General features: G+C 44.0%; 1 protein-coding gene across 1 annotated transcript in view; it reads right to left on the bottom strand.

Moving 5' to 3' along the window:
• The window catches only part of lrp1bb (low density lipoprotein receptor-related protein 1Bb), a gene marked incomplete at both ends in the record, with an annotated part of 302,444 nt that overhangs the window by 159,695 nt on the left and 118,936 nt on the right, over window positions 1–23,813 (bottom strand). The window contains 9 exons of the mRNA XM_080019511.1: window positions 6,044–6,224; window positions 6,455–6,691; window positions 8,054–8,197; window positions 8,345–8,540; window positions 10,852–11,074; window positions 15,318–15,480; window positions 16,227–16,484; window positions 18,305–18,433; window positions 19,016–19,135. Of these exons, the coding sequence (XP_079875637.1) occupies window positions 6,044–6,224; window positions 6,455–6,691; window positions 8,054–8,197; window positions 8,345–8,540; window positions 10,852–11,074; window positions 15,318–15,480; window positions 16,227–16,484; window positions 18,305–18,433; window positions 19,016–19,135 (1,651 nt within the window). The remainder of the gene's footprint in view (window positions 1–6,043; window positions 6,225–6,454; window positions 6,692–8,053; window positions 8,198–8,344; window positions 8,541–10,851; window positions 11,075–15,317; window positions 15,481–16,226; window positions 16,485–18,304; window positions 18,434–19,015; window positions 19,136–23,813) is intronic.

Below are 23,813 nucleotides of genomic sequence, written 5' to 3'. Positions count from 1 at the left end.
ACTCTCACTCTATAATGTCTTTCACTTTACGTATGTCTATTCCGGAAATGTTCTTTGTTTATCTTTGACTAGTTGTCATTTGTTTGTGTAGTTATGTATCCATACAAACTTCCTACAATACTATGGCAGTGAAAAGGAATATAAAGGAGGAAATCAGAGACTTATCTATGGGAAAGCATGAGAACGGTAGTATAGCTATTGCTTTGGATGCACTGTGCCATCACCCCCTAACTAGCCTCAATGACACCCATTAAGTTTGTTAGTTGGAATGTGAGAGGCTTGGGCTCACCTGCTAAACGTATCAAAATCCTAACTCACCTCACCAAGATGAACCCCAGCTTCTGTCTACTGCAAGAACCCCACCTCACTGCATCTGAGCACCTCCAACTCAAAGCTAAATGGGTTAATCAGATGTTTTCAGCATCATACAACTAAAAAAAAAGAGGTGTATCTATATTGATCAATAAAAGTATCCCATATCAAAATAAAACTACAATATCAAACCTGGAAGGGCGTTACATTTTAGGTAACATCAAATAAACCATAGCTAATATTTATGGTAGCAATGAGGATGACCCAAATTTCCTTCACAATATATTTTCAAAACTCTTAGAATTCTCTGACTCAATTATCATATTGGGAGGAGACTTCAACACAGTACTGGATCCAAATTTAGACCATTCTCGAGCCAGAAATATTCCCAAATCCTGGGGTTCGTCGGACACTATAAAACAATATATGAGTGATCTTGCTCTTGGGGATTGTTGGCGATCAAATAACCCACATTCTAGAGAATACACATATTATTCACCACCCCACCAAAGTTTCTCTAGAATAGACCTTTTCTTGACAAGTAACTCCGCACTGATCACTAATCCAGAAATCCACCCTATTGTAATTTCTGATCACAGGCCGATTAGTTTCAACCTGATAAATGAAACAAACCGGCAGGTGGCGGTTTAACATCTGACTTTTGACAGACAAAGAATTTAACCCTTTATTTTCAAGAGAATGGACTTCCTTCATTGAACTGAATGACTTCCCAGAAATATCACCATCCTTACTTTGGGAAACAGCTAAGGCAGTTCTAAGAGGTAGTATTATTTCATTCTCCACTCACAAGAAAAAGAAAGGACAAGAATGCCAAAATAAACTTGAACAGTGACTAAAGGAGTTGCATTCCCAACAAGCCCACTGATCTTCTGAGCAAATCCGAAATGAGATCAGGACAATTACATCTCAACTTGATACTATCATGCATCAAAAGACACAATTCCTTATGACACGAAGAGCAAATTATTTTGAATTCAATGACAAATCAGGTAAATTTCTTGCCAATCAATTGAAACGTGATAGAGAAAGATCACTAATTACAGACATCAAAGATTCACAACGTAGAATAACAAATTTAGAGACTTTTATAACAACCTATATCACTCGGATAATTAATTGAATATATCAAACATTCACTCATTCCTTGATGATATTCACCTTCCTAAACTTACTAAACTCGACGGAGCAGGCTACCACATTACATCATCAACTACTATTGAAAAACTCAGCAAAGCGCTCTTCTCTATGCCCAACAATAAATCACCTGGATCAGACGGCTACCCAGCGGAATTCTATAAACACTTCTGGCCACTTACTGTATATCCCCATTATTCATCAGAATGGTTATAGAGGTCAAGTCAACCTCCACCATGCCTCCGCACATGAATACTGCTCTCATTTCGGTTTTGTTCAAACCCAATAAGGACCCAAGCCTCACCTCCAGTTACAGACCCATAAGCCTTATTAATTGCGACCTTAAGATTATAAGTAAAACACTAACAAACAGAATTGAAAAAGTAATTCCATTTATAATTCACCCAGACACTCATTCAGCAATATGCGTTGTTTATTCAGTCTGCTGAGCATATCTCAAAGGAACAACTTTAATACTCTTGGCATAATGTTGATTCATTAAATAAAATATGGGCTACTTTTATCACTGACATAACTCCATCATTTAATACTTGAGTCTTCCTAAGTCGGTGCATTGTCGTTGTGCTTTGGGGCATGTGGGGGTCCTCCTGGTCTGCTGGGACTTCGCGGTTGGGTGGATGCCTGGGCGGCTCTGGGGACATCCATGGTGCGTGGGCCTGTGTTCTTGGGGGATCCCGGGGCCCCACGGTTGGGTAGTCTGGGTAGTCTGGGTGGTGGCGCCACCCAGGTTGAGCTGGCCTGTCTCCGGGGGTGCAGGGGGCCGAGTCGTGCTCCCGGGTAGTACCTGCAGCTGGCGTCCTTGTGTTGGTTCCGGGCGTGGTTGTGGGTGGGGGGTGTGGGTCGCTGGTTCGGGTCTCGTCCCCCTGGGTGGTGGGTCGGCGCGCCGCTGGCGGGGGTGGCTGGGCCTGTGTGTCCTTCTGCATCCTATGTGGGGGGGTGGCCCGTCGTGCCGGGGCTGGTTAGGCGTTCCGTCTGGTCCTGTCAACCTGTCGTCGTGAACCTGGCTGGCTGTGCTAGGCACGGGGCTCACCATGTGGCCTCCTTCGTGGAGGCGGTCTCCTGTCATCAAACCGGGCTGCTGGGGTACCTGCCCTCTGACGCTCTCAGTGTGCGGGGCGCTCGTCGCTGGGGGGGTTGGGCTGTGGGTGGGTGTGCCGTCTGCTGCCCTCTGTTCTGTACTCATGCTGGGCAGCTGGGGGCTGACCAGGGGCCTGATGGGGGCGCGGAGCTGCCCGACATGGCGGAGGCACATGGTGGAGGCGCATGGTGGAGGCGCATGGCGGAGGCGCATGGCGGAGGCGCAAGGCTGACGCTCTGCGCTCTTGGCTCATCACTGTAGGTTGGCTGCCACCAGGTACGGGAGGTGGGTGCACTGGGGTGCGGTTGGGTCCGGGGGGAGGGGGTCTGTGTGGTTGCTCCAAGGACTGCTGCGCCCCTGGATTGATCCGGTCCCGACTCTGAATGTTTCCCAGTGCAAAAACTCATACACAGCACATACACCATTGGGCCAATCCTACTCCGTAGAGCACTCCATCGGACCAGGGTCTGCGGGACAGGACAGGGGTGCGAGTGATTCGGGTTTGACTTGCCTGAAGGACTAGCACCCCCAACCCCGCAATTTTAACTGCAATTACCAAAAGCACACATTGAACACTGGGGATTTTTCCGGGGTGGCCGGTTGCTGGTGGGTCAGGTGGGCCCCCCCGAGGTGCCCCGCGCTGGGCACACGCTGCTACGTGTATGGGCACTTGGTACCTACGCGGGCGGGGCATCTGGTCTGCTGGGTGGGACGGGCCTGCCCCTTGTGCGAGGCGTGGGTGGGCATGGGGTCCTGCCGGCTCGCCCGTGGGGCGGGCGGCTCGGGCTGGGTGTTGGTCTGTTGCCGTGGGGCCGGGATCCGGGCCCGCGGTCCATGCCTTGCGCCCATGGCCCGGGTTCTGTGCCGCCGGCTGCGTCTTGTGCCTGCACCCGGGGGTGTACACGGGGCTGCGGAGTTCGGGGGGCTTCGGGGCCCCTTCCGCTGCTTGGAAGCGCCGTGACATATTACCGACCTACTACACCAGTACCATTGGGGATAAGTCATGTACACTCACTGGTGGACATCTTACACACACACACACACACACACACACACACACACACACACACACACACACACACACACACACACACACACACACACACACACACACACACACACACACACACACACAACATCACACCTGCTTCAAGTGCACCCCAGCACCCTCCTGGTTGCATTCCTCTCCTTTCCTCCCTCATTTGCTGCCATAACTATAACAGAAAGAGGCCACGTGACCAGTTTTAGTTCCAGTTTTTCTGGACCTAATTCACTGTTTTTCAATACATGTTGTCATCCAATGTTTATGATTTTTGTAAATGTTGTTTGGTTCTGTTTATTTATCCAACCCGTGGTGATTCTCCGCCTCTTGGAGTAGTGATCAGTTGTTTATAGACCCAAACATGATAAATAGTTCTCCAAAGAGGGGGTTTGGTGGTGGTTCTCTATAACGTGCTCTGTCCATAGCACAGAGTTATTGCAGAAGTTTTGATAATTTAAGAATTAATAAAGAAATGAGTGAAAAACTGGTAAAAACATTTTTTTTACCAGAAGTGGAAAAAAAACGTTTGCGAATAGATTTGTTTAAGGAGTGGCACGCTTTGTGACATCATCAACCAAAATTATGTAAGTCCAAACTTCATCTCTCGGAATTCATTCACATCCAATGATTTGAGCCCTCTGGACTGAATAGCGCTTGCTATGCGTAGACAGACAACCCGAGCAGATGCTGCGGTTAATGGTAACTTGGAAAACTGTAACTCATTCTGCATTTCACAAAACCCCGAAAAACCATAATCAGTCACAGAAGGCGTTTTCGCACCGCAGGATGTACGAAGCACCTTTGGAGGAACTGACCCTTTTTTGGGTGTCTCCACTGCATGATCCAGGAATGATCGTAATTAGGTATGCAACGGTATACCGTTTTTTTAAGTTATACCGCAGTATCAAGCAACCACAGTTCTAAACCCTAAGCCTTTACCTGAAATACCGTGCCCACGGTATAAATTCATGTTGCAAAATTTAAGATGTAAACTTTAATTCATTATACCTTATGTCGCCACTGCACGGTAGCAGACGGTCAAATGTTGTAATAATCCATCCAATGAATAGTTTCGCCAAGCGCAGCATTCTGCCACAACTGCTTATGCCAATATTTTACGACACTGTGCTTTACGTTGCTTGTGCACGCATGGGAGCAAGTGTAAACAAAGATGGCGGAACGTGGTGGCAACATAAGGTGAGGTGAATTACAGTTTACACTACAAAGGGACGCCCGTTTGTCGTTCAAGACGTTCATATTCTGGCCCGACGCTGGAAATTTGTTGGCCATGACAAAACCGGGTCAAAATCGGGCTGAATTTATGTAGTCTGATCTCGGCAATTACGGAAACTCAGAAAATTGTACCTAACACGACTAAACTGGACCTTGTGTATTGCTGCCTGCAGCTATGTATATTTATTCTTATTTTTGTAAAAATTAGATCTGGGGATATTTTTGATCTGGGGCTATTTATAAAACATTCGGGGCTGAAGCCCTGGATGCCCACCACTAAAGAAGCCACTGCTTGTGTGCATTGTAGCATAGTAATATAGAAGTGCATTATTATAAAAAATAGGAGGAGAAGCAGTCATCCTCGCTCACATTAAAGGCATGTAATGTTGGGGTTAGACAGCGAACGGAGGGGGAGCACAAAGTGCTTGTTGTGTCATACTGTATAACTGCTTTGGCAGAGCTGAAGTGTCATCACAGCTTACGATACCAAGACGCATTCGTAGCACAGCAAAAAGATTTTAAAAAACCCTCACATTTTGCTTCAAGGCTAAAACATCAAATATGCTCTTGTTTGTTCTGTAAAAAAATATATATATATTGATAACTATAAGAAACCACCATAAATAATTCATGTTTGAGAAACTACAGTGTAGAGTGTAGCTCTGTGTTTAAAACCGGAAGATGTAGCTTGTACATCTATTGGTGTGTAGGCTAATGCCACTGCCTTTGAAGGATACTCTCAGATCCTAAGATTGAAAAGCATTTCAATACAAATAAAGTTATGAAAACGGATCATTGTCTTGAAAAATTAATTAGCGTAACTTAAAAAATCACTGCATTGCTACTGTGTGTGCTTGTGTGTGTGTGTGTGTGTGTGTGTGTGTGTGTGTGTGTGTGTGTGTGTGTGTGTGTTCAAAAAGAAAACCTGTGATCTTGTATCATTAATTGTTTATTTGTTTATTTGATCAGCTTAAAGAAGTTCATCTTAAAGAAGCTTCAAAGCTTCAATTTCTTTCAAATTATTTTGAAAGCAAATGAAACATACTTTAATTGCGGCAAAGCTCTAGCCGGACAGTACTAGCCGGACAGTGAAACATTTGGGGGTTTTTTTTCAATAAAAATTTCCTGTGTCTAATTCTTTGGTGGGAAAAGTGCAGAAATTAAAACTCTCTGAATGAGGTTGTTTTTCTTTTCGCTCTGACCTGTTGAGGGGGTCCACCACGATGGCTCTGGGGTGGGACATGTCCCCCTCTAAGAGGGTCTTCCTGGTCTGGGAGGCGCTCTCCAGTCTGGCCACGCTGATGGTCTTCCTGTAGCCGTCGTTGGTCCAGTACAAGTTGTTACCGATCCAGTCCACCGAGATCCCCTCCACGTTGTCGAGGTCTGTCACGCAACAGAATACAATGAAAAGAGGCAGTGCAGAGGTGAAGAGGGGTGAAATTAAAAAGAAAATAAATACAAATTTCAGTTGTTAGAGCATATTTATATGAGCAAAAGGTTCCATTGTCTCATTTATTGAAGCAAGGCAGGTGCAGTGTAGCAGGATAACAATGGCACAAATCTGCATGGTGTTGAAAATGGCTAGACTTCGGTATGTTTGCTTATGGGCACACCGTCTTTGAGGATAGTTTCTCGGCTAGTTCCATCGATCTTTTGCCGCCCGATGAGAAAGCTGGTCGTGTCGGCAAAGTAGACGTGTCCAGACTCTGCGTGGTAGTCCATCGCCCGAGGGTTGACCAGGTCCTCGATGGGCACCATATGTTCGTTGCTTGACTTGACGTTCATATCCAGGCCTCGGATGACCCCGGGACGCCCCTTGCCGTAGAATAGGAAAAGATCATTCTTCGGCCCTGCAAGGGAACAGAGAGTAAAGCTTTTTTTTTTACTGTTATTGTCAATTTAATTGGCCTAATTCATCAATGGCGATACCGGCCTTAAACCCTCTAACCAGCCACATTGTTCTTATCTGCAAGCCAAAGCGTGGCCTATTCATTCATGTTAATGGAGCCGCTAAAGAGTGCCAGTGACAATACTCCTCCCCCTCAATCACACTTGCGCTACATAACGGTCCTGACAGTACGGAAGAGAAAAAAATGCTTGAGCAAGCAGAGACAATGCCATTACTTGGCCTTGCTGCGAAAAACACCTCAGAAGTAAAATAGCCCGGCGCCTGGGCGGAAGGGAAGACGGAACATCGTAGAAAGCTGAGGCAGCTCCTTGGCAGGCACACGGGGGGTGCTTCCACGGGACCCTTGGGGATCTCCCAGAAAGAGAAAGAGCGAGAGGGGAGCGGGGGTGGGGGGAAGCAGACCTCTTCTCGCTCTCAGCCCCCACCCAAGAGACTGGGCTGCTGGGGGTGAGGACCACACAGGCCTCACTTCAATTTATCATCTTGCGAGTGTGAGGGTGGGAGGGGAGCGGGAGTGGAGTTTTGGGTGGGTGGGTGAGGGGGGGGCAGCTACCCAGGAGACAATTAAGTATTGCGAGAAGAGAGAGACCCAGATATCAAACCCCACCATGACGGCTGTATGACGAAGCACTACCATTTAGCTCCGAATCTCATTAGGCCCAGTCAGAAGGAAAGGGAAGAGAGAGGAGAAGTGGTGTCATCGGAACATCTCGGAACAGGGCGAATAAATCAAACGTGTCACACCAAAGACTGCCCCGATGCTTTTCCCCTAACCCGGAATTGACATGCGGTGGAGCTGGGATAGTGTCATCAATTTGATCTTCTGCTTTTATTGTCAACTGCACAATGTACATCAATTGATCGGGCCGGCCAACGAATGCAGACAAACTTAAATCCCCATTATGGCAATAATGAATCAGCCGCCCTGCGGGTCGATAGTGGAACGTCGTCTTCAAATGGAGCCCACGCCCGATGGTGTTCATCTTTATCACTGTCACACTGAGGCTGAGGGAGGCATCCCAAGTTGATGGGTGCACAGCTAACTGCTCTGACTGTATTGACACGTGACCTTTACCCAGCCCACTCAGAAGCAGACACACCGAAATAGCCCCTTCTTGGGCTTGAATTGTTTCAGATTTCGTGAATATGTGATCAGAACCGTGTCTGTGACAATTATGATAGTAGATGAAGTTTCAAAATAGTGGTACATTACATTCCACATGACTTCACATTTTTTACTTGGGAACAAAACATTATGCTACTTCACTTGGTAGCTTTCTAAAATAATACAAATGTTACTGACTTTTGCAGGACTGTCCATCGGAGCCAAGACTGTAGCCGGTGCGACAACGGCAGGTCCGGGACTTATAGCTGCCACTGAGCAGGCAGATGTGCGAACATCCTCCTGGTTTCCCATATGCATCTGTCTCACAGGCATGACTCCTGACTGGAAACAGAATCAGGACAGACATGGCATCACTTTCAGTCTATGAAACGTTCCTGTCGGACAGACCCTTACAAGTCTGTGCATTGTAGAATATGCTGCCTGACCCTGGTTAGCGCATGGTAACCTGTTACATGAAATGTCCTTCACCTTTTGGCTGAATGAGCTTGTGGTAAACACGGATTGCTCTGGAATTTCCGAAGCTGGCTGCTAGTGCCCTTGGCTCCGCGCTAATGTTGAACCTATGGATCTGCAGAAGTTCAACAGCGTCGGACCCTTTGGACGGGTCAGAGTGAGTGGCATACAGGTAGTTCTCAAAAACAGCTAATCCATATATGTACGAGACCTGGAGGGAGTGAGGGGGCGGGGGGTGGACAAACAAAAAAAAATCATTAGTTAATTTTATCCCCGACAAAACATATATTTCATAGCAGAGCATTACATCAAAATTTCTCTTCCCAGGCCTAAAATGTTGATTCCCATCATCTATAACTGTCGATGACCCAACCTCACTGAACACATTACTATTGAGAAACTTCCCATCTTCTGCAGCTCCAATGGGACAACGGTCACATTTTCTTTTTCCAATCATCCTTTCCAAGAATGAGAAACTCTCATGGTAATCACAGGTGTCTTAGTATATTTTTTTTAATTAAAACTACTTTTTGCAGTTGCTGCAATTCAAAGTGTAATATTGGCCACAGTAGTTTGCCAGTAGGAAGTGGCAGAACTTCCCGTTTCTAGTCTCTTAAATGAGCGCAGATCTAGTGAAAAGATTTGGTATGTGGAAATACATACTAGTAAAATAAAGCCCGGGAAAACATGACAACATGCACTGGTTGTGATTGACTATAATGTCAGATTCCCATTTTCAATATGTGATTTATTTGTAATGTATGTGCAATGCAATGTATTCAACTAAGAGTGGCAGCATTGCAATACGTTTCTCAATGGTAAAGCATACAGCAAGGTTGGACTATGAACAGTGATAAATAATGGTAAAATGGATCGAAATATGCTACCTTTTACATAAATATTCTAAGATTTTCTAGATTACTGCGTTGGATGTCCATCTGGCAGTTCACACATAGCCGAGAAATGATCTCTGCTCCTGTAGGATTCAGCTGGCCCTGACAGCACAGCCTCCAACAGATAAGGTTGGATGAGTTGTATTCACAGGGAGTTTGCCTAAGCCCACTGGGCCGCACCTTAACATCAAGAGCAGCAAAAAACAAGGGTCCAAAAAGGAGCCCAGAAAATTATATATATATATATATGTACTATAAAAATAGTAGTGAACTATCACTCTCTACAGTTGCCTTGAATATCATTAGAACGTTCAAAGAAACCTCATTCTTATTAACTTCACCTGTGCTCAATAATAATGCAGGTGTTGCACTCTGTGCAATGTGTTCAATAATTGAATAGTGTTATTTACATTGGTGCCCCCAGAAAACGTTCAATAGGATGGCAAGTTGAGACTAGTTGAGGCTTGGCTTTAGCACAAGTCAATTCCAAGGTATGAAATTGTACGGTTGTACAATGGTAAGAAAAGTAAATGTTACTCACATTAGATTTAATTCCAGTAAAGGTGATTAATAAATTAAACCTTAACAAAATCACAATCCTGTATATGGTTAGTTAGTGTCACAATTGTTCTGCTTTATATCCAAAAAATAAAAATAAAAATGTTTGCCAAGTTGCTTGGTTTGGAGGGGGCGGGGGTTGGGGAAGCTATTTTTCTGAGACATTTTTTGTTAAAAATCTGGTCAAAAAAGAAGGGGACAGCATTATTTTAAAGCATTAATTTATTAATTAATTAACTAGTAGTATTAACCATGGGAACCATGTGAAACGGGTAAGACTTCACAACATTTGTCAATGCCAATATACTGTATGTTACAAGATTCTTGACCATTTAAGAATCGCTCTATTCCACTTGCCATGTAATTAAATTAAACACAGTAAAACTCTGCTTTTCCAAGTATTCATTACCCCTAGAACACCTGAATACACAATGGGCTACTTGAAAAAAATATATATTCTGCTCGAATCAGGTTTCTTTTGAAAAGACTTTCCTGTAAATAATCTATGATTAAAGGCTTCAAAAGTGCACTACAGGTGAGGGACTAATGACGTACCTATTCTATAGCTGAAAAACCCCATGTTCACTGCTTTGACATTTTATCTTGCATTCCCCAGTCGAAAGACTTAAGAGTTTCCTTTCTGTATAAATGAATGTTAAAACTTCAAAATCTTTCACCCGCTGTGTTCCACATTGACTGTGACTCATAATCAAGCCCTGTTCAGTAGGAGTTCAGGTAAGTAGGTAAGTAGGCAGGTTCAGGAAGTAGGCAGTAAAGGACGCACAGCGTTGACAGATGCTTTCGGTATTTAGAAAGACGATTCAAATTGATTTGCTGTAAACTTGTATGGCCTTTTAATGGCAACTTCATTGAATTACCCATGCCTTTTTCTGATATGATGAAATAAGACGGTTCAGATGTTTTCCTCTCGGAACATAATAGTTTGATGTTTTCCACCTGTCACCTTTGCAATGCAGAGGTTTCCCTCCGACATCCGAAGAAACCCATCATCTAACATCGTTTATACAACATTCCACCTGCGTGTGTCCAAAACGGGTCTGCGTCACTCACTTGACTCCCCTGGAGGACGGTGTGCCTGTTCCTGCCATTGTAATCCACCACATCGATGTAGTCCAGGTAGGCGTCCGCCCAGTACACCAGCTTCTTCACCAGGTCCAGCGCCACGGCGGTGGGCTGCTCTGTTTTATAATCCACCAGCCGTGTCCTGTTAGTGCCGTCCATGTTGCAGCGCTCCACCTTAGCCACGTTCCCGTAATCGGTGAAGAACAGCATTCTGTGTGTACAAGCAGACGGGTCAGAAAAAAATTCTAAATTCAATTTAGGGGGAACCAGCAACCTTCCGCTTTCTGGACGACCCGCTCTACCTCCTGAGCTATTGCCACCCCCCCTTAAACCTCAAAGCTGCATGGCGAAAAAATTCAAAGGAACTGACAATTGATGTAAACAAAGTCAGACTTCTGCCCTCGCCCCTCTTGCGTTGTCTTCCGAGGAATGAATGTTGTTGACCTATGGTGGCTATGAACTAACAAAAAGCCAAAGGTTGCTGAGAATGAATCGATGGAGAAACACTTGCAGCAGGCGTGATAACCTCAATCATGTCGAGCCAGGAGGTACTACTATATCCCACAAAACTGTTCAAAAACATTGCCGTCTTGCCGGTGTTGGCATCGTTAACTCAACTATGATGATCCAAACAAGTAGCCGCACCATCAAGTTCTGACCTGTTTGCTTTGGTGTTATAGCAGGGGCAGAATAGGTCCGTTAGCTCTGTAGCTATCTCTTAGCTAGCCAGTAAGCACTCACGGACCATCAAAAAGAAACCAGTTGAAGCGTATGCAGCGATAGATGGGGAAGAGGATTCTTAGGGCAATGGCAGGATTTAGCAATCCCTACCTCTGATTCCATTTTATGAGCAGAAATATTAATTCATGCAGCTTTAAATATCTTACAGGTTTAAAGGTGATACAACCATACTATAACTCAAAATGATTTTCAAATGGGCAGAATAAATCAAGTGATGAGATAAACACTTGGCACCTAATTGATGCGCAGCCACACTCAATGTGGCTCTGTAAGTTTCTCCGGCTACAGGACAGAGAGCCCACAGCTTCCAATGATAATGAGCTGCAGCCGGGCGAGCGGCAGGGAGTCCACTTAATCTGTACAAGTCGAGTCAGGGGAGACATGTTGTGGCCTTTCACCCCCCACCCCATCGCAGGCAGCTGTGAAGAATAGCACGCGTCAGCAAGAAACCCCGACTCCCTGTACAGGTGCGTGTCCACATGGCATACAAATGATGGCTTTCTGGGATTAGGACGGTGCTGATGTTAGACTTACACATTCTGGGGATACAGTGTGGTCCGTGTTGGACATTTGGAATGAACAGCCTCGCCTGAATACACAGTGAGCAGCTTGCAACCACTGAAAACACTGCATCTCTAATTGCCAAATGGAACGCTGAAAAAAAGGTTGGCGCTTGTTAGCACTGCCAATCAATAAGAGAAACCCTGGAACATTTTCTGCATTCTCCTTCTGCCCCATTATATAGTCAAATCATTATCTCGATGCCTGATCCACTCGTGAAAAATAGAAACCTGATGAAGTATGCAGCATACTTGAGTGTCAGAAGATAATGGAAAGGATACGGCGCTGCTGAAAGAAGTTGGTAGAAAATATTTGTACTCCCGCACATGGGCGATGGCTCCTCCATGCCCATGCTCGAGTGGATGTACTGCTCCACTCAGACTACCATGGTGACATTCTTCTAATGACGCTGGAGGACAAAAGCCTAAACATCTGGGAACCACTGATGATAGCAAACTATATTTTGAGACAGATGCAGGTTGAGGCTGTGACAAAGTACAGCTTGTTTTTTCCATTGGGTAACTTAACTCCCAGGTGCTTTTTCTGGAACAGCATTGTACGGTTCATATTGGAACCTGGCTAAAGCAACGGGAAAGTCACCATGTAAAGTGGTAGCCACTGCCATCCGTGACTTTTCAAAGGTCAGCAATTGTGTGGGCAGGGGTTAACGACACTCCATGTGCACTAATTCCGATAGCAATCAAAAAGGACCAAGCTCCCTCAATCCACCTCCCTTGTTTAATTGGGTTGCATAGCTCTAACATAAGGAGTAGCCTGGTGTGGCTTTGGACAGAAGAAAAACTATATAAACAGAACATTGTACAGATACAGATGTAGATTGAGTACATACTGCATTAAGTGACTTTTGACTGTATTGTATTTTGTGCGGCAGGTGTACCTGTAGTTACTTTTTGTCAACCGCCTACATCTATGGGGTAAAATCCTGTCTTCATTTATGAACCCGCCAACCAAAGTCACCACTTCTGCTTTATTGAAAAATATCCAGTGTATCAGTTTCAACTGTGGAGCATTTGTGTTGTTTGAGTCTTTGCATTCATTCCTTGTGTCCTTTTGAGCCTGACAACCCCCCCCCCCCCCCCCATACAAGCCGCTTGCCCTTCATGCCAAGCCAATTCCATGCTGGAGTACGATTAGCGTAAACGAACATGGCATACTTTCTTTGTTCATTGTTTGCGGGTTAATCAATTTTGCGGAGCACAACAAGATACATCCTGTCCAGTCACCTGGAACGCACTTAGCTGGGACTGCAATGCAACGCTCCAATGTGGGCTTGGAGAAAACAACTTCAGTCTTACCCTCTGTCAAAATTTCCACGTGTCTCAAAAGAACTTCCCGGCTGCCCACAAACTATATTTATGGGTGACAAAGTTCATGACAAAATCCTTTATCCATAAAGACACGAGATGTAGGAGTGGATGGACGAGACAGAGGGAGGGAATCAAACAGCAATAAAAACTCATGCTATATGCCGGGAACATATTCTGTAAACATTGTGACTCACACTGTGCTGCTATCTCACACCTCCCCAATTTATTTTGTTTTCACTCCATTGCTCCAGGCTGACAGACCTCTCTCAGCCTCCCTTCCTCAGAAACAGCTGTACCCATGTCTCACCAATTAGAGGGAGAGAGAGGCATTGAAAGATGCTCGTGCCTTATGAAGCCAATCTCGCCAGCAGAGCCGGTGCCAGGATCCCCTGTGGCCCTGGGCTTTCTCCATCCACACTTCTATATACACAGTGCAACATCCAACTGTGCATACATACATAAGTGCACGGGTCTGTGTGTGTGTGGGTGTGTGGGTGTGTGTGTGTGTGTGTTTGTGTGTGTGTGTGTGTGTGTGTGTGTGTGTGTGTGTTTGTGTGTGTGTGTGTGTGTGTGTGTGTGTGTGTGTGAGAGAGAGACAAGGGTGATTCCAGATGCCAGTTTCATGTCAACATGAACATTTGCAAAAAGGAATATCAATATAAAACTTTCCATTGAGAGAGATGGACTTTGTTCGAAGTTCTTTATGAGCCTACAAAGGGAGCTATGCGGTCCATCGTCAATAACCAAAGGAAATGTGAGCATGAAGGTGCATATTGAGGCGGCGTTATATAGCGGGAGGGCCATGAAAGCCCTCTAATGCAATCGAGGCGGAAGAGTGCCCGGATGCTTTTATTGTTATGAGTTTTGCCGTGCGAACAGTCCTTGCTCTGCTGTGAGCTCCAGCGCTTATATACCTGTCTCTTTCCATGAGGTTTCTCGTTAAAAAATAACAAAAGAAATAACAAAAACGCTCTGAATCTGAGCCAGCTGCCTGTCCTTGTACCCTCATGAATATAGCGGTTCTGCTTCACCTTTAGAGCTCCCTGCTTCCGTATACCAGGATTGTGAGGACAAAAAGGCCTTTTAGCCGCTGATGGCTAGAATAGGCAGGCGAGCACTTGGTCCTTGGAAGACTTAGTTATGTTCTTTTTCCCTGCAGGCGCACACCGCTGAAATCACTCACGCCGCGTGCAGAATTTTCAAAACCGGGACCATCTCACCTAAGGCTCACGAGACTTTATTATTAATATCAACAGCATTATTATTATTATTATTATTATTATTATTATTATTATTATTATTATTATTATTATTATTATTATTATTATTATTATTATTATTATAACAACTTGTTTTACTGAAACCTTCAGTGTTTCAGCAGTTCGCCATGTATTGTGTATTTCTATTTTTATTTTGTCTACAGCGGCTCGATTCTTTGTTGTGATTGTGCCATAGACCAAAAGCCCTCAATTGTAAAGCCCTGGCCGGGGGGGCCTATGCATCAGTGGGATGCTGGATGAAATCAACGCATACTAATGAATGTCTCGACAGTGAGTAGCTGTCTGGAGCGTCGCCGGCTCGCCGCCAGAATTGCGGGGAAAGAGGATGGCAGGAATCATTAAAATTCTTTCATTGTAACTAGTTCGCATTCCTCAAGAAAAAGGCAGCGGATTTGAAAGTCAGAGCAACCACACTCCTATCCCCCTACCACCACCACCACCACCTCCTCCTCTCCAGTGTATGCAATGAAGTTATTATATTCAACAAAAGGCGCGTGGTGACAAATTAATCTTGGGCAGTGGTCTGCAAGATGGGACTACGCACCCCATTAGAGGATCCACAGCTACTCCCCTGGGATTCACCAGGTCTAGGTGCAGAATGGTGACACACGTGTCCCCGCTGCGGTCGCAGACGAATATCTTGTCGCTGACCCGGTCTACGAAATAGAAGTTTCCGGTCAGCCAGTCTATGGCCATGTGTTGCACATCTGCAAGGGGGACAACACACAGTTACAATCAGACACTCATGTAAAATGTATGAAAATGCATATTCCATCACCGCAAATAAATATATGGATATCTATGGAGGATGACCTTGGTTTAGTTCTTTTGTGTATTGGCTACTGTGAAAAGATGAATAAACTGGTAGAATGCATCTCTCTCTAAATCTCTCTAAATCTCTCTAAATTAAAGGCTAGGTTCACTATTTTTCATCCCAGGCCTTATTAAGAAGATGCAGCCTTAAAAATGTGGAATGGCTTGAAGCACTTCTGCAAATTTGCAAAAAATTTTTTGGCTTCATACGATCTTATTCTGAGGCAAGAAAGACAGAAGAAGACAGAAGACAGAAGAAATGCAAAGTTGCCTCCCTTCCTATACCATTCCACTGTAGCCAACGCCAACGCAATAGCAAGTCGATTTGAATAAGATGTGATATCAAAATTATTCAAAATATATTAATTTAGAAGTAGCGGAGGACTATCATGTGAGTATCGTGTTTTCCAAAAGGAGATTTAATGATTTTTCAGCCTTCAGTGAGGTTACGCTATGAACAGTTATACATGATGGGAACACTTTAATAACTTCTGGGTTCAAAAATACTAAAGCAATTCATGAATGACTATTACCACAGTAGCATGAATGGAAAGACAGTTGATCCCTCAGAAAAGAGAGGTGGATTGTGAGACAAGAGGCTGTGATGGAGGAGGGGTAAAGTGAATGGCTGAGAACGCACTTTGCACACTTTGGAGCGTTTTGATCTCCTGCTCCTGTGTGAATCCATGCAGATTCCTCATCTTAGCACAGCGAAGCTGTCCAGAGGACTCTGTTGAAAGCACCCAGCACACCGTCTCCTGGCTGTGGCGGAAATCCAGCGCCAGGCTCCCGTTTACATTCAGCGACCTCAGCGGCTGCAGGCCGGACCCGTTACGCTGGGCAATGACGATCCGATCAGGTCCTCCGATGAGGAGCGCCGGAGGACTGTCGCCAGGGTCTGAAACAAAGAAAAAAGAAAAACACACGACCAGGAAAATGTATCCACCGCTGCGGCTGCACTCTTCTTACAAAATTAGATTAGTTCAGCTCTCTCAATGGCACTAACACAGCAAATAAAGCAACATAAAATTAAGGAGGACAAACTCTGTTCTCTTTTTTTAAATCCTCCACCTTTGCTGTGAGCTACAGAAGGGTAGAGCCCGGTAAAGCTGACATAACCTGCTTCATGCACTTAATTGACCGCTAACACTCCCTGAACAGGGAGTTATTGGCAAATTAGACTCTTCTCAAGACTTCACCAGCAATGCCCATGCAGGGACCCTTCACCATTTTGAGCCTTTATAGCAGGTAGAGAGTCACCAGTTAGCTGAAAAGAGCACATGCAGCAGTCGATTGGGGAGATTATTCTTGGGGCAGTATTTTGGGAGTATTTACAGGGATCACATACATCCTGCTTTGTTTCATTAGCATTAACATTGTCAGCCTTTCTGCATGTGCACGGAGGTCCTGTTTCCGGATGACGGATTTTTTCATTCTTGCGTACGGGTTAGAGGCTACAGTCAAACCCCCCCCTTTTTTTTTCATGTGAAGCCCTTTAAGATTGCGGACGTGTTCAATTGCTATAATAATAATTTATGTGACTTTAAGTTAACTGCATGGATATGCTCTCTGGTGTGTCGATATACAGAGTGTTAACGTTTAATAAAGAATAGTATAATAGTTAAAAAAAAAATTGTATTGCATAAGGCACACCTTTAACTCAGAAATGATCCAGTAATGATCCTAATATTAAAATGAAAGTGGTTACCAAGAGCAGGTGCTACACTGCAATAGGTTGCTGCAATGGCAGACATTCATGTGAGATGTGCAAAGAGAAAAAAGAAAAAGGTAAAACATTTTACCTTAGTCTGAGGAATAGAAAAAAAAGAGATTAAATCAAGATTAAATCCCAAAAAGACAATTTGTGCCGCAGAGTTTTAACTCAAATCTAACACTGAATACCTTAATATGTTTTTCATACCCTACTGCTCCCCATCTTGAGGCCTCAGAGAGCACTATCTAAAATTTATATTCATGAGTTTTTACAACTAATGGTAACCCCATAGTTATCCGTGCACCGCAATCTTTCTCTGCTAAATTAATATTAATGTGTGCGAGCACCGGGTTCAGTTAAGTTTATGGGTAATCATATTCGGTTTATTCCTGGTAGGACACCAGTCACGTTGATTAAAAGCAGCAACAGTCGCTCTTTCCCCCAGCTAGGTGTGCTGTGCCTCTAGCTATTTTCAACCCATATGTGCCATCGTGACAGCCTCGCACCCCGCCCAATGGAAAAAAAATCCATTTCACTTCACGGCTCGCCGAACGACACAAATATACACCGTGCAAGGTTAAACTTGTTTACCTGTGAGTTGTAGACCACCGCAACACAATAGCTACGATTGGTTGTTGTATTTCTAAGTAGGGTATTTTCCTCATAGGGACAGATTTGTTTCCGGCAACGGACATTAACATAAATCAAGGTGACGTCGGGTATTGTCTCGGCACAAAACACTCCAGACTGCTCCCGCTTACAGCCTCACGCTCATTAATTTTAGCATTATCCCGGCCTGACCACGTCTACCCGTTCCCATGCGGGTGATAGATGTGGTCACCGGTTAACCGCATTAATCTTGCTCTCACCAAAGCTGGCAACAACCAAGGAGACGACAAACTAGAACTTTGGTCCGGTTGAAACGACACTGTGTTATTAATAGGGGATAAAAACGCACACGTTATGCAGATGATGTTGTCTGGTGAAGCTGGTTCGTCGCTTACCTTGTTTGGCTTTGCAGGACGTCCTGTCAGGCTGCAGGATGTATCCCTCCATGCAGCTACATCTGTACGACCCATAGGTGTTCATGCACGTTTGGCTGCATGCGCCGTACGCGCCGCATTCGTCGTGATCTTAAGGAGAAGGAAAGAGAGTCATGGTAACAAATTAGGTGTGCTCAAACTTGACCCAAATGCATAAAGTATACTTAAACTGGCCTCGCTCTGGCACTTCACATATACTGAAATTACCTTCATAACCAACAGGCCTTTCCTTTTTTCGAAACTCATTTATCCCGCTCTCCCAACTGCTATACTCGTCTCTCCCCCAAACAGGATGAGATCCAGGAAGACTCCGCTATACAGTTATTTCCGTGCCGTATGTACCGATAATCCTAGTATTTTCGATGCCGCGTGCCAGAACCATCAGCGTACTCTAGGTCAGAGTCCGACGCTTCACTGCTTCAGGCACCCCCGGTCACAGTAACCGGGTTCATGCCAGGTTCTAAGGAGGGCAGCCTGCAGGCAGGTGGCTCTTATTTCCAGCACCTCCCTCCTGTAAACCTGAATTAAATCTGAGAGAGGGGTGTGTGTGTGTGTGTGTGTGTGTGTGTGTGTGTGTGTGTGTGTGTCTCGGAGGGGGTCCTCAGTGGCAAAAGACACCGTCACTGGCTGGGGGGGGCATTAGGGGGGGCATTAGAGCATTAGGGGACTTACCTCTGCAGCTCGTCCCATCGTCACCGACCTCAAAGCCATCGGCACAGAAACAAAAGGTGCCGTTCCTCGTCATGACGCAGCCATAGCGACACCGGAGCTCGTGGCACGCTGACAGAAGCTCTGAAGGGTGAGGGGAGAGGGCGTTAGGGAAAGCGAGAGAGAATAGAAGAAGAAAAAAAAAAGCCTTTTTTGGATTCTCTTCTTTAGCCTTTTCTTTTCATCCCTCCACCAGTGTTGCCAAAGAGACATTTGACATTGCTGGTAAAAAAGTTCCACGGTTGAAATGCGGGATCAATAGTTGTTAGGCAAGAGAATGTAGGAAATGTCACAGAAAAAATAATGATGGGAAGAGAAGGCTGGCTTTTCATGTGACGGCAAACTGCAGCTGCTTTGACGCTGGTTGTATGCTTTGCTGAATAACCAATCAACCATCATGCCTTCAGAAATGATAATCAAAACACAAGAACAAGCAGTGAAACAAATGGAGAGTTTACAGATACCCGGGTGTGTGCCGAGAGCAGGGTCATCAATAAGGATTTTACCAGGAGCTATATATATATACGTCGGTCTTCAAAGCAAATTGGCTCGTTGCGCCTGGCTTTGATAATTGTATAGGCCGGAGTGGCACAATATTGTTAATATACCATTTATTTATAGTGTGTTCAAACAAGTTGATTATGCAGTACTGTAGATTTCAGAAGGAAGTTTAAAAATTGATATGTTGTTGTTACTGCTGTATGATAGAGGCTTGACATCCCGCGACATACTTTTTGATGTGGTTCACGGGTCACTGATTGCCAACCCCTGATATCTGATGCGGAGCAAGAAATAAAATAAATCACTTCTTTGAATTAACTAACTTCCCGATATTAGCAAGATAATGAAGAAAAATACACGCAGGGAGAAAACCTTCCATTTAATGTAGCACCGATTAAACTGAGACAGGGAAAATATTTAATACCACACCATACGAGAACATTCGTGTGAGAGTGGACAATGGGCCCCTTTGTAAACTGTGAACAATGCCACCGTGAGGACACGCAAACATAACTTCTATGTAGACTAAGTGTATAAATGCGGACAAAGCTGTGTAAGACCACGATCAGCATTGAATTCTTTAATTCATGCCCCCTTGACACACTAATTGACTAGCATTGCGCCCCTTTAGAATAAGTCAACAAGCTCATTTCTGGCAGGATTTTTTTTTATTTTGTATTGTGTACTGCTGTTCTTTGCAAAGAATGGAAACAAAGATCATAAAATTGTACCCGTCGTTGACGTCTCAAGAAAGGGCCTCAAAACAGAAGATTTAATTGCACAAAAGACAGATATGACACGGCAGAGCGTTAATTACCGTCAACCCGGAGCCCAGAGGATGAAGGCGTGCATTGATCCATCCTTGTTCTCTCCAACTGCCGAACAAGGACAAGCCATTTCCAGCCGCTATGACAGAATCTGCCTAATTCATTGCATGAAAGCCTGTATTTACACTTCACGTCAGTGTGGGCTTCTTAATAAACACTTCTTCTGAAGAACATGCACAAAGCCATTATTCACTTAAGATCGCTAGTGATTATTATTGAAATGATGATGGGTTTAGTTGGACCTAAAGTTTTAAGAGACGGTTTTGTCCCACCAAAAAACCCAGAACATTCTTTCCCCTGACATTGGGGTTCTGTGCCTCTGTGTTTGCTGCAGTGAAGGCTCATACCCAATTTAATGGATGAGGCACAGACTCCAGCAAATACACTATGTGCAGTAGGTTCTTGTATAAATTGTCCCAATGCGAAGCTGTCAAATAGACAGGCTTCAAACACAACTCTCGATTTGGTGGAATCGGGGAGCAAAGCAACCGTCGCTAGGCTCTGGCAGTGTAAAATATTGCCATTGTTGTGATTACTATGATTATTTTTGTTATCAGGGAAGAATCCATACTATACTACCTTTGGTTGTCAGACCTCTAACTCCATACTGATATCTTAAACAGGGTATTGTTTACTAGAATATCATCAAAACACTTAAATGTTCCGCCAGAAACATATCAAACATCTCAGATGAACCAGGGAATCACTGATTTTCTGCTGTATTCAGCTTTTGTTTGACATATAAAATTTTATGTACCACTTGGAAAAGTCTCATGGTCAAAGCTTATACTGTTCGGTAAAAGTAACGCATCCGATTAGCAATTGACATTAATCATAACAATATTACAAAAATAATGTATTCAATCAATAAAGTATGCAATAATTTGCAATCAGCGATAAGAGAAGCAGATTCTTGCCAACAATAGTATACTGGCTAGTATCAATGATTGAGGGTGGAGTGACCACTATGACCACACAAAACCTTGAAGGAAAGGGATAAAGACCTAAAAGGTGAAATGTTTTGTGGTGATTCTTTTTCTCCCCACATAGATAGCTCGGATAACCATGTCACTTTTGTAACTATATGTCAATAAGAAATTTTGGTCCTTAAATTAGTTATGCTGCCGTCGGTGGAATTCACACATTGCCAGGGTGTGTTGTAGAAAAGCAAACAGTTAAAAAATGCCACGGTATTACTTACCACGCTAAAGACTTGAACAAGGATTGAAGGTACAGCTTAAGAGCCAGCCCTAGAATCGTGAATCATGGACATCAGCACGTCTGCAAACCTGCCTATATGCTGACGAGCCACCGCTGCTTGGCAGTAAACATGTTGACAAATTAGGATAAATTGGATAACTAGGAGACATTGCTTAATGAATCACTATGAGCGCTTAATGGAAATCAGTATGCTTACTGGTTGTGATAGCTACAGTGGCTGCATTTGTATAGTGAGTGGGTGGGGTGGATTTCTTGTCATTTGTAATGTTAAGTGACAGTTGGGGGCCGTGGCATAGGAACACAAAAAAGTGGATTTGAAGGAACGCACAATGACACACACACACACGCACCCATGCACACACGCATGCACGCGCACACACACACACACACACACACACATACAAGCAAATACATTCAACTTGGGTCTCTGACTCTAGACTCTGGGTCGATATGTAGTTGAGCGCCAAACCTAATCGTTCTTTTTAAATTATCAATAAGCAGAAAAATCATTTTAACACGTGTAGACAAGTTACAACATGTGTAGTATTTGTAGTTGCTTAGTCTTTGCCCTGAATCAAGCAGTGGAGTTCAGCACATTCTGCTGTTATAACAGTGACCATTAATTCGGATGAGTATTTCATTGCTCATATAATATGATTCAAATATGATCAGTGTGGACACATATGCATTGTGTATATATTGCAATGTCTATGTGTTTTACTCAACAAAATATAAAACTACTAAGGGTAATGTCAGTGTCAGTTACAGGACTGACCGAGTTCCAAATCTTCCGCTTAAATGAATTACTATAAATCATAGTGTACACAAGCCAAAGCTGGCCCACTACATTTGGGGATGGGTCTAGATTAGGGCTAAAGGAACCAAATTCAAAATTTGTAAAGATTTTGAATATTAAAAAATAAATTACTATTTGACTGCTGAAATTGCCATTCCATTGAGGTTTTTTTAAAATAAATAAATCATTGATTATAATTTTTCGGCTAATGTTACTGAATCAATTCACATGTGATGAGCAATAAAGTTCAATAGAAGTTAATCTATTTTATTGCAAAGTGCACATTAGAGAGAAATATTCCCGGTAACGGTGTGCAAAGTCCCCGTCAGCGCAGAGGGCTGTGGGGCATTTGCCACTGGATCGTGAGAACACGGGCAAAAAAATTTCAGGAGCAATCTGTTATCTAGAGTTTTTATTCGCATTATTTGGAGAAAAGATCGCACTCCCCTGCATACTCAATTTGTGCGTTACGATTTTGAAAATATTTGAATATTTAAAATGATAAAGCATACAAATTTGAATTTGAATATAGAGGAATATCTGCAGCCTTCGTCTAAATGTCCTCTACGCCATGGTTTAAAATAAAGTAAAAATTTCCAAATGCAAAATGTACACCTTCTGTGGAACGACTGTTTAATCACTTTTATTCACAATTATAAAGGAACAAGAAAAGGTTTTCATGCAACCACAATAGCATGAACACACCCTTAAGTATGATGTAACACACTGGCATCAAGATTCTTTTAGCTCTGTTTGAAATGATGGCTTTTAACTGGCAATTACCACCACACGGCCGTTGACTAAATTAGAGATGTTAAGGGAAACGACATCCGCGTTTCCCCCCATTAATACGGCCCTTCTCCGGATCAGATCGAAGGGTCGATCCCTTCTGGACCTCTATCCTATACTGTTTTTTCTCTGAAATACTTAGGCGTGGGGTGTCCCGCTGAGACTGCAGCGTTATCACTCTTGGTATGCTGAGTGATGAGTAACTGGCACATTTCCTTGTTGAGGGCGGGGGCAGCATGCAAAGCGACTCGGCTGTGGGCTTGAAGATATTCAAGCTAATCCCGATATCTGCTCACAGGCGGTGTATGATACCCCCCTCTATCCACACACACACACCACACACACACACACACACACACACACACACACACACACACACACACACACACACACACACACACACACACACACACACACACACACCAGCGTACACATAGTGTTAGGAAGCAATCTCCATCCACTGACACTGGTAGACTACAGTACAGTACACAGGTCGAGGGCTCTTCATGGGTATTTATCCATATCGTAAGTTTAATTTCTTAAAAAGCTGTAGATCTGAATGAGTTCAACTAATGAGCAAGTAAAGGTTTAACGCACTACCATAGACCCTCATAATCGCTTTGTTAGC

This window comes from Zeus faber (genome assembly GCF_960531495.2).
Source record: "Zeus faber genome assembly, chromosome: 18".
Lineage (NCBI taxonomy): Eukaryota > Metazoa > Chordata > Actinopteri > Zeiformes > Zeidae > Zeus > Zeus faber.
Note: the sequence above shows the minus strand (reverse complement) of the source record. Positions and strands in the feature narration are given on the sequence as shown.